This window comes from Phyllobates terribilis, unplaced genomic scaffold (assembly GCF_046119375.1).
Source record: "Phyllobates terribilis strain yellow unplaced genomic scaffold, ASM4611937v1 Scaffold_5__5_contigs__length_657084704, whole genome shotgun sequence".
Lineage (NCBI taxonomy): Eukaryota > Metazoa > Chordata > Amphibia > Anura > Dendrobatidae > Phyllobates > Phyllobates terribilis.
In genome coordinates this window covers 535717702-535733224 of record NW_027362765.1, presented here as the reverse complement: position 1 = coordinate 535733224, position 15523 = coordinate 535717702, and the positions used below count along the sequence as shown (strand labels likewise).

The window sequence follows — 15523 nt, the reverse complement described above, 5'->3', positions numbered from 1 at the left end:
GAATACCAATAAAGTAATGTTTTAGATGTGTATAGTCTGTGAATATACCACTGAGAACCACCCCAGCTATGAAACATAAGGACTGTTTAGTGCCCTGCGTCTCCCCTATGTTGCTTACCTGTGCGTACAACGTTCCAGGAACTGGAAAGACTGCTGGCTGTGGGATTTGCTGGCGAGGGATTCCAATGTACTGCGGATTACACACCGTGGGTATGTGTGTCTGTAGAGTAGTATATGGGTGTAGTCCCTGGCTGTGTGCATGAGCCATTGCAGTATGCTGCTGGTAGATAGTTGACCCGACTGATATCACAGGGACCACAGTTGCAGCCGTCACTGCAGCTGCCACGGTCACAGTGGAGGTATCTGGTATTATCCTATTGTCTGTCAGTCCGCGCACCACCTCTGGCACAGAACGAGCTCCTCCTGTACTGCAGCCAGTAGCGCCTTCTCTTTGTGCCGGAGTGCCACCCACCATTTGCTCATACAGCCAATACCACTGATGAGCCACTTCAAACAAGACTTCTGGGTAAACACCTCCTCCTTTAGCTGCATCTTCCACAGCCATGCACGCCTTCTCCAGCATCAAGTTGTCCTAGGAAGAAAAACATTCTGAAGTAACTGTGGATGGCTGATGGCATCTTCAATTCATTTACAAAAAAAACAGATTTAACTTTTCCCTCTTTGTGACTTACAGTTAAACAAAAAATGCTTTCCTTATACACTGTGTGCAGAATTATTAGGCAAATGAGTATTTTGATCACATGATATTTTTTATACATGTTGTCCTACTCCAAGCTGCATAGGCTTGAGAGCCAACTACCAATTAAGTAAATCTGGTGATGTGCATCTCTGTAATCAGGAGGGGTGTTGACTAATGACATCAACACCCTATATAAGGTGTGCATAATTATTAGGCAACTTCCTTTCCTTTGGCAAAATGGGTCAGAAGGGAGATTTGACGGGCTCTGAAAAGTCCTAAATTGTGAGATGTCTTGCAGAGGGATGCAGCAGTCTTGAAATTTCCAAACTTTTGAAGCGTGATCACCGAACAATCAAGCGTTTCATGGCAAATAGCCAGCAGGGTCGCAAGAAGCGTGTTAGCCAAAAAAGGAGCAAAATAACTGCCCATGAATTGAGGAAAATCAAGCGTGAAGCTGCCAAGATGCCATTCACCACCAGTTTTGCCATATTTCAGAGCTGCAACGTTACTGGAGTATCAAAAAGCACAAGGTGTGTGATACTCAGGGACATGGCCAAGGTAAGGAAGGCTGAAAAACGACCACCTTTGAACAAGAAACATAAGATAAAACGTCAAGAATGGGCCAAGAAATATCTTAAGACTGATTTTTCAAAGGTTTTATGGACTGATGAAATGAGAGTGACTCTTGATGGGCCAGATGGATGGGCCAGAGGCTGGATCAGTAAAGGGCAGAGAGCTCCACTCCGACTCAGACGCCAGCAAGGTGGAGGTGGGGTACTGGTATGGGCTGGTATCATCAAAGATGAACTTGTGGGACCTTTTCGGGTTGAGGATGGAGTGAAGCTCAACTCCCAGACCTACTGCCAGTTTCTGAAAGACAACTTCTTCAAGTAGTGGTAGAGGAAGAAGTCGGTATCGTTCAAGAAAAACATGATTTTCATGCAGGACAATGCTAAATCACATACATCCAACTACTCCACAGTGTGGCTGGCCAGTAAAGGTCTAAAAGAAGAAAAAATAATGACATGGCCCCCTTGTTCACCTGATCTGAACCCCATAGAGAACCTGTGGAGCATCATAAAATGTGAGATCTACAGGGAGGGAAAAGCCTTAGTTACTTACCGGTAACGGGATTTTTCGGAGCCCATGACAGCACCACGTGAGAGAGAGGATCCGCCCATCAAGGACAGGAAACCTACAGGTTAAAAAGGGCGGCCCTCTCTTTCCTCCTCAGTTTAGTTAACAGAGCATGAGAGTACCGCCAAGGTTAGTTATAACAAAACATAATCACATTAAGTACATTACTTTTCATCCATTTCCCACAAGGGTGCACAAAAAGAAATCAAATCTACAGGAGTGCACAATCACCAGTGAAGGGAGGGAATATACGGGTGCTGTCATGGGCTCCGAAAAATCCCGTTACCGGTAAGTAACTAAGGCTTTATTCGGTCGTCCATGACAGCACCACGTGAGAGAATTACAGAGACGAAGGAAATTTGGGAGGGACCACAGCTTGAAGCACCCTTCTCCCGAAAGTGAGATCTGCAGAGCCACCCAGATCCAATCTATAGTGCCTATAGAAAGTAGAGTGAGAAGACCAAATGGCAGCCTTACAAATCTCCTCAATGGAAAGCCCTGTCTTCTCCACCCAGGAGGTTGACACCGCTCTGGTAGAATGCGCCCTCAATCCCTCCAGTATCTCTTTATCCCCTGAGGAGTATGCGAGGGAAATGGCCTCCTTGATCCATCTAGCGATTGTAGCCTTTGAGGCCTTACAACCCTTCCTAGCCCCCTGATAGCAAATAAATAGGGACTTATCCTTTCTAAAGCCATGTGATACTTCTAAGTACCTTAGTATGCACCTCCTAACGTCTAAAGTGTGAAGTCTCTCCTCTTTTTGATTTTTGGGCGGAAAGCAAAAAGTTGGGAGAACTATTTCCTGGGTTCTATGGAATCGAGTGGCCACTTTAGGAAGAAAGGCTGGATCAGGTTTTAATATAATCCTATCGTCCAGAATTTGCGTGAATGGAGGGCATATTGAAAGGGCCTGTAGGTCACTGACTCTCCTGGCTGAAGTTAGGGCTACTAACAGGACCATCTTTAGGAAAATAATTTTGGGGGAGATTAAATCTAGTGGCTCAAAAGGAGGACTGGTCAAGGCATCTAAGACAAAATTCAAATCCCAGGGAGACATCTTTGCTTTGGTAATGGGTCTACACCTAAAGGAAGCTTTTATAGAACGGCCTATCCAATAGTTATCTGCAATATTAGAAGAAAATAAAGCTCCCAACGCCGACACCTGTACTTTCAAGGTACTGGTAGTGAGACCTAATTCTAAGCCTCGCTGCAGAAATTCCAGAATTTTCCCAATAGGGGGCCCCTCCTCCACCTTAACTTCTGCAAAGGACAGAAACTTCCTCCAGGTCCTGGCATAAATACGGGTGGTAACAGTTTTTCTGCTAGCCAGGAGAGTATTCACTACATTTGCGGGGAATCCTTTGTTGGTCAATAACACCCTCTCAAATTCCACGCCGTCAAATGTAGACTCGGGGTTGGAGGATGGGAAAGTGGCCCTTGAGTGAGGATGTCCGGAATCTCCGGAAGAACCCAGGGATCTGATATGGACATCTTCCGGAGACAAGGGAACCACGGTCTTTTGGGCCAAAAGGGACATACGAGTATCACTCCGGCCCGGTCTGCCCTGATCTTTTTTATCACCGCTGGGAGCAGGATCATGGGAGGGAAGGCATATGCCAGAGGAAACCTCCAGGGAACCATAAAGGCGTCCACTGCCAGGGGTCCTTCTCTGGGGTCTAAGGAACAAAAATTTTCCACTTTCAGATTGGCTCTTGTTGCGAATAAGTCCACAGTCGGAAGGCCCCACATTTCTACGATTCTGGAGAATATTTGTGTATTTAGGGACCACTCTCCTTCTTTTACAGAAGTACGGCTGAGGAAATCCGCTGTGATGTTTTCCTTGCCTTTTAGATGAGTAGCCGAAAGAGAGAGACAGTGATCTTCGGCTTTCAGCAGAAGTGCGTTCGCTACCCTCATCAAGTTTCTTGAGCGGGTTCCCCCTCGGTGGTTTATGTAAGCTACCGTGACTTGATTGTCCGAGAGTACACGGACATGCTGGTCCTGAAAATATATAAGGAACTCGTTGAACGCATGCTGCACCGCCAGAAGCTCCTTAACATTTGATGACAACTGTTGCTCACTGCTTGACCAGGTTCCCTGCACTAATTTCCCTTCAAAGTGAGCTCCCCAACCTGTAGCACTTGCATCAGTGGACAAGACAGCAGTTGGACTACATTCCCAGGAAACCCCTTTAGCAAGATTGTCTTGTCGTAACCACCAACGAAGGGACCATATGGCACGAGGACCTAGCGTAAACTTACGGTCTAGATGCCCCTCTAAAGCTGCGTTATTGTACAGCACATCCCACTGAAAGGCTCTTGAATGCAATTGTGACCAACGAACCGCAGGAAAAGTGGAGGTGAAGGTTCCCAATAGTGACATGGCCTTACGGAGTGACATAGAAGGTTTACGTATACATTGTTCTACCAACTCCCGGATTCTATCAATTTTCTCTTCTGGAAGACAACATAGCTGTTTCCTGGAATCTAATATGACCCCCAGATATTGTTGGACCTTGAGTGGAGATAGTCTAGACTTTTCTAAATTTAGAAACCACCCCAAACTCTTTAAGACCGACATGGTTTCCTGCAGGTGGGTCTCGCATTGAACCAACGAATTCCCCACTATCAGGAGATCATCCAGGTAAGGGATAATTAGAATGTCCCTTTCTCTTATATGGGCCATAACTTCCGCCATTACTTTAGTAAAAACCCGTGGGGCTATAGCTAAACCGAAGGGGAGTGCAGTGTATTGGAAGTGTTTAACCACCCCGTCTATTTCAATGGCCAGCCTCAAGTATTTCTGGTAATCACTATGAATTGGGATATGGTAATACGCATCTTTGAGATCGAGCACTACCATATAGCAGTGGGGAACAAGTAACTTTATTACGGATTTTAAAGACTCCATTTTAAAGGTGTGTATTTTAAGGAAATTATTCAGGGATTTCAGATTTATAATTGTCCTGAAACTTCCATCCGGTTTCGGAATCAAGAAGAGCGGGGAGTAGAAACCAAGACCCTTTTCAGCTTCCGGAACCTCAATCAGGACGTGCTTTCTTATTAGGGTTTGTACTTCCGAAACGAGGGCAGCCTGGCGTTCTGGGGAAGAACTGGAGGGAACAACCATGAACCTTTTGTGAGGCAATGCTTTAAATTGAAACTTAAGACCATACTTAATCAGGCTCAAAATCCAATTACTATGAGAAATCTGTTCCCAAGCTGGGACAAAAAATGACAATCTCCCTCCCACCTGGGCTGATTGTGTATCCCCTGTCTTCTGCTCAATTTTTGGAGACGGACCAAAGAGTAGACCTCTACCTTTTCGACCTCTTTCATCAGACTTATCTTGCTCCCTGAAATATCTCTTCCGGAAAAATTTCCTCTTCCGGAACGATCTCTTAAAGGAGGGTAGAGGTACTGATGGAAACCCCTTCTTAGGGTCCCCCGCTTTCTCCAATAAGTCGTCCATGGTCTGACCAAAGAGGTATTCCCCTTCGCACGGGATTGTGCACAGTCTGGATTTAGTCTGTAAATCCCCTGGCCAGCTTTTAATCCACAAGGCTCGCCGAGCCGCATTTGACAGTGCTGCGGACTTTGCTGCCAACCTCACCGAGTCCACAGATGCATCAGCAAGAAAAGCTGCCGCCCCCTGAACCAGTGGAAGGGAAGAAATAATGTCTTTCCTAGAAGTCCCATCCTTCAACTGACTGTCTAGCTGTTCAAGCCACACCATCAGGGCTCTGGACGTACAGGTAGCTGCTACTGTTGGTCTCAGTGCTCCCGCAGCTGTCTCCCATGCCCCTTTCAGGAAAGTATCAGCCCGGCTGTCTAGGGGGTCTCTCAATGCACCCATATCATCGAACGGGAGGGAAGTTCTTTTCGCTGCTTTAGTAACAGCAACATCCAGCTTGGGTGCTTTTAACCAGGAGGAACACATAAGGCACACTCCCTGTGCTTGGACTTCGAGGAACATTTCTTGCTCTAAAAGAAAGTCATAGATAGAAAGAAGGAGGAAACATTAGTAGAACTTTCACGAAGATTCCACTCACCCCACAGAACCTTCGGTACTGTAGAAGCAGAGGAATCCAACATGCATGGCGAGGAATCACGCCGCACCGGACCGTCCTTCCTGCTCTTAGTGGTAGCTCTTCTAGCTGTACGACCAGACCCTAGCCGGGAATGACGCTGCGCCACTAGTTGTGAGGGCTCCCCAGAGGGCTGCTCCTGCAGCAGATGTTGTTGCCTAGGTGACAGCTCCTGTGAATCTTCCATAGCTTACAATGTAAGAATGGGCTGGGAAGCACCTCTGTATGTTACCAGACCCTTTATATACTGGCCATACCGGTACCATGTGTGGGTGTGCGTTTCCTTTTTTTTTTTTTTTTTTTTTTTTTTTTACCCAGAAGGGCGTTACCTGCTTCTTGGTCTTCCTCCCCAGGTCCAGGTGGGATCCAGGTGGGCTACTCGCCGCCAGGTCCTCAATCCCCCGGCGTTCAGCTGCTCGCGCCAAAAAATTCAAACGAGCCCCGCCCCTTTCGGTGACGTCACAGGGCTTCCTGCCCGGCGCACAGGAAGTCGCGTCAGAAGGTCGCGCCCGTCACGTGCGCCGCCGGCGCGACCTGGATCTCCTGCAAGCGGTAGCGGGGGGGGGGAAGCCCGCTAGCGGCCCCACACCTGGCGGACATCTACCTCCCATGAGGCGATGTCGCGCCTGCCGCAACGCTCACGGAGGCGCCCCCATGAGCCCTGCCGTGGCGTCTCCAGAGGACCGGGACGGACCGGCTCCAACCACCTGCTGTGGCCCTCTCTGGGACAGGAGTCCATCTTCTGCAGGTAAGCCTGCAAGGTCCCCCATCATGGACAGGAAACCTAAACTGAGGCGGGAAGAGAGGGCCGCCCTTTTCAACCTGTAGGTTTCCTGTCCTTGATGGGCGGATCCTCTCTCTCACGTGGTGCTGTCATGGACGACAGAATAAACAGTACACCTCTCGGAACAGTGTCTGGGAGGCTGTGGTGACTGCTGCACGCAATGTTGAGAAAACAGATCAAGCAACTGACAGAATCTATAGATGGAAGGCTGTTGAGTGTCATCATAAAGAAAGGTGGCTATAATGATCACTAATTTTTTTGGTTTTTGTTTTTGCATGTCAGAAATGTTTATTTCTAAATTTTGTGCACTGATATTGATTTACCTGGTGGAAATAAACAAGTGAGATGGGATTATATTTGGTTTTTATTAAGTTGCCTAATAATTCTGCACAGTAATAGTTACCTGCACAAACAGATATCCTCCTAAAATAGCCAAATCTAGAATAAACCCACTCCAACTTCCAAAAATATTAAGCTTGGATATTTAGGAGTCTTTCGGGTTGATTGAGAACATAGTTGTTGATTAATAATAAAAATAATCCTCTAAAATACAACTTGCCTAATAATTCTGCACACAGTGTAGTATTAGTCTCAGGTGAATGAATGAAATGATGATTGTGAGCTAGAAGGTGAATCATGCCTTCATCTCTACATACCTGCTCCTTGCATTGTACCAGTGCTCTCTGGATCTCATTGGGGTTCAGGGCATGAGCATGAGGGAGGCAGCTCAGAGCCAGTTCTGCAGCGGCACGGACCATATTGGAATCTCTTGCTCTGGAAGCCCTGTCTGCCAAAGAAGCCACCTCTGGTGGGGTGAGATGGCCATCCCAGCACTCCACCAGAATATTTAGAGCCGCACTTCCAATCTCCATTGCCTGCCCTGGAATCCAAAATTAGGTAAATGAGCACAAAAAATACAGATAACAATAATGATGTGTGATACAGAAAACATGGCTGCTGCCCCAGAATGGGTTACTTTGCTTAATGCTTTCCAACTACATTGAACATTTCAATGACCCATAAATATCTCTTACCAGTTATCCAGGAGACGTGTGAAGAGTAGGTTCTAGACAGCCAGTTTGGAGACACAAAATTGTGTAAGCCCAAGGCATAGAGACCTATCTCAAAGGCACAGAGGTGCAGGTTGCGATGGGGCCCTTGGTGTCCACCGCTGGAGGAGGGATGCGTAAAAATGGAAGTGCTGCTGTTCCCACCAGCTTTTATGAGGACAGTCTTGGCCAGCTCAAAATAGAAATGGGCAGCTGCTTCAGAGGGTTGATTAGGGACATGGGGAGCATGGCTCTCTAGACGACGTCCTTTGTACCTAGAGAACAGGCACAATCAAGTAATTTACTGAACATATTATTATCGCGACCACAAGAAAGAAATGTGTGTGTATCAAAGCAAATGTGGCAGTTACCTTCCGACTTCTACTGTCTTGGCTCTGGCTCCACCACTCGCCCTCCTGCTCCCACTAGATGATGATGATCCTAGAGAGTCACTTGAGGAGCTGCTGATGCTATCACTGTCCTGTCCCCGTCCCCAAGGAGTAGCGCCCCATCCTCCACGCAGTGGTCGGCGACTAAGAGTTGGGGAGCTGTCAGATGTCGTTTCTGGTGCGCTACTGTCAATGCTGGCCATTCCTTTGGTTAAAAATTATATAAAATGTGAGTATTACATAACAACTATCTATATAATAATGTCACGACTAGGATGTCACAGATTTCATCTTGTGAGTACAGGGCATTCATGCGGCTACTGTAGTGGGTAATATAAAATCCATATCCATCTCTAGAGAAACACCACATATCTGTATATGTAGGGAGAGGGGCCATTTACTCCTCATACTGAGCCACCAGCACATGTTGGGGTTATGTGACAGGAGCACACACAGGTCCTTACCAGCTGTCATCATGAGCAGCCTGGCAGCCAGCAATGGTAACCCAGTATGGGAGTTAAAGGGGTGGGTGTTCCCATCTCAGACATTTATGGAGTAAGCCATAAATGAGTGAAAAAAATCAGGTCCCACCTCTGAGACCCGCACCGATCTCTAAAACGGGGCACCAACACGAACGGCAATGTGGGTGAGCATGTGTGACTCTCTTCATTAACTCCTGAGAGTTCTGAAAATAGCAGAAAATGCTTGAGAATACCTCTTTAGAACAGGGAGAGCTAAAAAAGGATTGCTTCTTATACACAGCACTTCTTTCTACTGTATTACCCAGACTTCAGGTTCATATAAAAATACATGAGACAGATTTCAAAGTGGTCTGATGTCTTTACAGGCATCACTGATGCTTCTAGAGGCTTTATTGTAACCTGTACCTATAGCATCCATCAGACATCAAATACAATGTAGTAGACGTCATGGCTAATTGAGTGTCAATTACCTGTGTGCTTTTTTTTCTGACGCACTGGTGAACCCCAACATCTCCCATTATATCCTCCTCGGTTTCCCAAGGCAAGGCGGCTTGGAACTTTTCCTTCCTGCTTGTATACTTGTGCTTCCACTGGTTCGCTGCTTGATTTCTGGGAGCCATCTGCAACACATCCACACAACACTGTTAATGCAGGTAATGTGCAAGTCCTCTCACAGAGTACTTAAAGGGACTATCAGCACAGAATGACTGTTCAAACTACTTCCAGCTGCTCGGTGCATCATGGCGGGGACAATCCTTTAAATACACCTTCCCTACAGCTTGTTTTCCATCTATCTTTGCCCCCTGCTTGTTCTTTGATTGACAGCTCTAGCTTTCAATGTAGCAGAGAAGGGAGAAGATAGATGAAAACTAAGCAGGAGGGAAGGTGTAGTTAAATGATTGGTTCCAATATGATGCACCAAGCGCCTGTACATGGTTTGAACAGGCATTCTGTGCTGAGAAAGTCCCCTTTAAAGTAGTTGTCTGGTGAAAACAAGTAATCTATATGCAAGACAGGTGATACCTTACTAATCAGTGAGGGTCGGACCGTTGAAACTTGCACCATTCGCCAGCACGGGGAAATTTATCCCAGCTACAAAGTGCAGCAGCAGGTCGGACACCTAACCAACTCTCCATTCATTCTCTATAGGGCTGTCAGAAGGTCACTGCTGCGTCATAAGGAATGACTAGAGCGGTGGTCGGGTGTGCGAACTCCAATTCCATTTTAGCCGGATAAAAGTGTCGATCGGTGCAAGTCCCAGTGGGCAAACTCCACGATCTAGAAGTTATCACCTATCCTGTGGCTAGTTGATAACTTGTTTTCACTGGACAATCCCTTTAACTGTGCTACTCAGATTACTAAGGAACACTTGCAACTGAGTCTAATAGCTGCTTGTTCTCCATGCAATGTGGAACATGCCACGCTGGCTTAGAGAAGCTTATGAGCCCAGAAATGTTCTTTGGTAATACGTAATTTAATGGGCTCAGTATTTCTTAGAAAGAAGCTGCTTCTTGTGCATTGATTCTTGTGATTTTTGACTTGAAAAAAATGAGAATTACAGCCTGACTGCGTTACTGAGCATTCGTGACCACTGATTCTGGACACATAAGGTTGGATGTTCTGGTAGGGGAATCAAAAGACCACCATAACAAATATGTAACTGCAACACCAGTAACATTAGCATCTCTGACATTACAATGGGCAGGAAAAAAAAACAGCAAGGTGAGTAAGGTACCCTGCGAGTTCTTCTCTGAGAAGTTTTCAGCGATCCCTCCATGGACTGCAGTGGTCACACCTGGCTGCTGGTGAGTGGCTGGGCTACCTGATATTAGAATGGCTGCTGTGGACTGGGACGCATGCTTTGAAGGAGATTTTTGACTGGCTGCTGTTGGTTTACTGGAAGAATAGAAGGAGCTCAGAGTCTGAGGTTTGTGAGTTTGACTTTCTCGATCCAAGAGCTTGTCCAATATCTGGAAATTGGGGGAGGAATACAGAAAAAAGGTGTGTTAGCAAGGTAAATCACTAAGAATACATGCTTCAATGGCATATTACAAGGATGTTACCACGGACTGATTGGTAGTGGTCTGACCTCTGGGACCCCCACAAATGGCTACAACACATCAAAGTACAACAACTCAGCAGCTCTACCGTATTTGCCCCAGGTACCTCCCTGTGCAGAGGCTTGAGGAGTCTGAGCCTCTTCAAGTAACATTCCCATGATGAGTTTTTGATGCTGCGCAAAAATTGCAGCATCTTATAGTTCCAGGAAAGTGGTGAATAAGATATATATAGAAATCCCCTGCCCACTGTGATTCTTTTTCTTTTTTTACACAGTGTAAACTGACCTGCGGTACATTTTTTTAGTCTGTAACATGTCAATTCCTCGTGGCAAATATGTCTTTTATTAGCAGATATTCTCCATAGCCTTAAATGAAATGAGGAAAATCTCCAGGAGGTTCTTAGTTAACATTCTGATTAGTCTATATGAGGCCCACGGCCAAGTCACGGCGAACCTCTCAGTGGGTCTTTAACCTTAAAGGTGCAGCAAACAGTGCCTAAGGGATACTGCACCAGCAAGGGGAGCGACCCAGACGCCCTACAACGCCCATGCTGCAAGGCAAAGCAACTGCGGCTGCAGGCCCCACCATCCTGCAGACACAGCACCACAGGCCACGCATATGTGTTTTTACTGGTAATGCACTAAAAACACGTGTAATCCGCACATGACTTTGAATAATGAAAGTAAAAGGTGCAGAACTGCTACAGAAAATCTGCAACATCAAGAGCTCACCTAATACTCATCGTGGCCACGTGGCCTCATTCCTTATTTGTCTGCATGGACTTTGTCATTAGTAATAGAGGTTACCGAGTGGCTTTTAAGTGGAACAGTTTCCCTTTTCCCATACCGGATAATAAGCGGCACATACATCGTCAGGTATTGAATGTGTTGTTGTTGGCATCAGTACCTTTTTCAGCTTGGATTGATCATCTTTGTAGGTAATCATTAGAGCTAGTGCCAAATCACCCTTCTCTCTTCTCGTTCCCTCACAAAGCAAAGGATGCTCTGCTTCACTGACTGTTGTCTTCATGCCTGGCAAATGAGTTAGAACAAAAGCAATTACAGCGCTCATTCCAATATATACCAGAGGAAGTACAAAAGGGACAAAGTCATTATGAAACTGATAGAATGCTCTGTGATATGTGCCATCTGCTAAATGTATACAGACAGAACAAAGAACAACTCATTACATCAACAGCCTGGACAACTGTCCTGTCTTTTGCGTAGCTGGGATATTAAAAATGGTAGTGAGACGTCTCCCATTATTGTAAATAAAAATGGTAGTAAGACGTCTCCCATTAATGTAAATTGGGAGAAACATAAGTCTGACTGTTGTACCACTTTGGTCTTTTCTTTCTATTAATTTTAGTGATCAATGTCTCTATTAATCTTTTCAAACATCCTAACCTCCTCTCTAAAATCTGAATATTTTCCTTTTCTTGTTTGTGTTGCTAATACTAGAGTCCTAAAGAGATCTTATAGTAGCCTTAGGGTGCCCATACATGCACTATTAGTGATCACACGTTCCAGATTCCAATTCTATGCACAATTATAGAATTCTCTCCCTCCATAATGACCTCCGCCATGATGGGTGCACACTCATTACATACTTCAATACAATTCAAAACAGTCTGACCCAGTCTATTGTTGCTAATTTTCATGTGCGCAACAGGAAGAATGAGTTCAATAACATGCCTAGTGGCAGATACGAAAATTGCAAGGTTTTTGTTTTGTGTTTTACATATAGTGAGTGGGGCTGAGCAATAAAAAAATATATATATAAAAATCAAACCTTTTAAAAAAATGCATTTAAAGTGCACCTGTCAGCAGGATTGTGCTTAGTAAACCACACACTGTCGGGTGGGCGCCGTTATACTGAATAAAATGATACCTTTGTTGATGAAATCCGTCCAGTGGTTCTTTTACAATCTTTACTTTCATTTCTGACAATGATATGCATGTGCTCTGGTGCTCTCATTACGTATTCCTATCTGTGCCTTGTGACAGGTCAGTGTGCTTTCAGTGACCTGCCTACTATTTTAAATACTGACTTTGTGACTTTGTCATTTCTGTGTCACCTTGAAATTTACATTCCCCCAAAATGGTCGCGGCAGCCAGCTCATGCGCAGTAGCATCTCTCGTTTGCTGTGACATGCTACTGTGCACGTGCGGGCGCCATTTTGTTTTTGGAAAGAGAATTTTGGTGTAGCAATATGGCGCTGCGCATGCGCAGTGGCATCTCTCAGCAACCGAGAAATGCTACTGCGCAAGTGCCATATTGCTACAGGCAAATTTATTTTTCCTCTAGCAAAATGGCACCTGCGCATGCGCAGTAGCTAGAGAGGTGAGGGTGTCAGTATTTGCAAATTGTCTCTTCAGAGAGGAAGAGAACTAGAACTCTAGTGCCACCTATTGGAAGTAGTAATCCTAAAAGTCAATATTGACCCTTTAACGAATCTTGTCACATGACTTAGGATAAAAACCAAGACCAGAAGTCAATTTGCAGACACTGTGTTTCAGGGTACTGCCCCTCGTCAGTGCAAAGTGTTACCGTATTTTTCGTACTTCAATACGCACTTTTTTCCTCCAAAATTTTGGAGGAAAGTGGGCGGGGGGGGGGGGGGTGTCTCATAGTCCGATATACATAAATACTGTGGCTGTGGGGGGTGGGGGATGTGGGGGAAGTGACAGAGGCGGAGTAGCGGTGCACAGGAGGCAGCAGCTGCCTGCTGCAGCCTACACTGTGCCCGCTACTAAAGAGAATGAATATTCACTACTCCCCAAGCCAATGGGCGTGGGGAGCAGTGAATATTAATTTTCCTTAATAACCGGCACACTGAGCCCGCAGCGCGGCTCCTGGTATGTATAGCACCCTTCATCCCTGTATGTATGACCCCACCTTATCCCTCATCCCGGTATGTATGGCCTACCCCCTGATCCCCGTCACGCTGCACAGAAAAAAAATAAACTGTCATACTCACCTCCTCTCCTCCAGCGCTGTGTTCCGCTCTGTGCCAGAATAGTCACTGCTCCGCACGCCGTGATTGTGTGAGTGGGGAGCAGTGACCATTCATTCTCCCTAATAGTGCGCACACTTTAGCTGCAGCACGGCTCCTGCTGCGCTCAGCTGTCAGTGTGCCCGCTATTAAAGGCCATGAATATTCACCACTCCCATGGATGCTTTTGCTTAAATTTTTTTTATATTTTCCTCCTCTAAAACCTAGGTGCGTCTTATGGTTCGCGGAGTCTTATAGTCCGAAAAATACGGTAGTTCTGGTTTGGCTGGTGAGAGGCGTCAGACCGGTATCTAAGAGAGATGCTGATGCCTCTCACCCAGCCAAACCAGAACTAACACTTTGCACTGACGAGGGGCAGTACCCGAAACACAGTGTCTGCAAATTGAATTTCTGGTCTTGGCTTTTATCCTAAGTCATGTGACAAGGCTCGTTAAAGGGTCAATATTGTCTTTTAGGATTGCTACTTCCAATAGGTGGCACTAGAGTTCTAGTTCTCTTCCGCTCAACAGACAATTTGCAAATTTCCCAGAGGAGCATTGCGGCTTGAAAAGTCTCCGCACCTTGACGTGCTTAACATGTCGCTCTTTGCAAGGAGAAAAGTTACTTCTTAGATAACAGTCAGTATGTAAAACAGTAGGCAGGTGACTGAAAGCACAGTGACCTGTCACAAGGCACAGGTAGGAATACATAATGAGAGCGCCAGTTACAGCCCCTCCCTAAAGTCCCACCCAGAGCACGAGCATATCATTATGGCAGAAATGAAAGTAAAGATTATAAAAGGACCACTGGATGGATTTAATCAACAAAGGTATCATTTTACTCAGTATAACGGCGCCCACCTGACAGCGTATTTGGTTTACTAAGCACAATCCCGCTGACAGGCGCGCTTTATTATTAAAAAAAATAAATAAATAACCAACACCCTTTAAAAGGTGGATGGAGAAGTATGGTATCACTTATAGGGGTTATTTTAATGAATGACTGTCCTTGTAATACATGGACAGTCCTGGAGCTGCTGACAACTATTTTGTGATGACGCACATTCCCGTAAAAGCAGAGAAAATGGATGGTTAACCGCAACTTCCCTGGCTATTCAGCAGAGGTTTCAGAAGCAAAACCCACAACACCAGCTGATTGCAGCCCGGCTTCATTAAAAAAAAAACTTGTCATCTCTAGCAATAAGAATGCTGCAGACTTAGATACTCACACCATAGTAATTTTTCTACACACATTACATATATATAAGTTTTCAAAACCCCATCCACATATATTGTAGTGCATGTTCTTGCAGCGTTGAAACCGATGCGCAGATCAGCAGCCAATCTGCTACATTTGCCATAGGTTGGCCATACACATGAAGACTCACTTTTCCTTTCCACCTATTTTCCCCAAATTTAAAAAACTGGGGCGTTTATCATGAAAGAGGCACCTGTGCATGGACATCAAAAGAAATGGGAAGGATCCCTATTTTATATAAATGTATTACTTTCTCTGAAGATAGCTTAGTAAGTGCTTTAAAAGAGTCTACCACTGCCAACCAATAAATCTTAATAAAGCGTGCCCAATAAATGTAGCAGCCGTTAGCTAGAACTAATCATTTCGGTACCATGGACATAACAATTATAGTTAATGGCGGTTGTTATAGTTCGGATCGTTGGTAATACCGGTTACATCTGTGGACAGTCGCCATAATACTGCTGCTTTTATATGCAAAAATGAACCAATTATGTGCATATATAAAGTTGTAAAAGTGCATACTTATTTTATAAGTCAGGCACAAAAACGCTGGGTTGTATTATGCATAAATGTGGGGAAAGAA

The 15523-nt window shown here is 45.4% G+C and overlaps 1 protein-coding gene across 2 annotated transcripts in view; it reads right to left on the bottom strand.

Annotated features, from left to right (window-relative positions):
• Positions 1-15523, bottom strand: part of ZSWIM8 (zinc finger SWIM-type containing 8) — a 109813-nt gene that overhangs the window by 11448 nt on the left and 82842 nt on the right. Inside the window, exons 15-21 of one of the 2 annotated variants that reach the window (XM_073685798.1) lie at positions 11595-11719; positions 10364-10598; positions 9099-9248; positions 8129-8351; positions 7743-8032; positions 7365-7588; positions 119-592 (exon numbers count right to left, since the gene is read on the bottom strand). In XM_073685798.1, coding sequence (XP_073541899.1) covers positions 119-592; positions 7365-7588; positions 7743-8032; positions 8129-8351; positions 9099-9248; positions 10364-10598; positions 11595-11719 — 1721 coding nt within the window. The remainder of the gene's footprint in view (positions 1-118; positions 593-7364; positions 7589-7742; positions 8033-8128; positions 8352-9098; positions 9249-10363; positions 10599-11594; positions 11720-15523) is intronic. The other variant, XM_073685799.1, reaches the window with a different exon arrangement.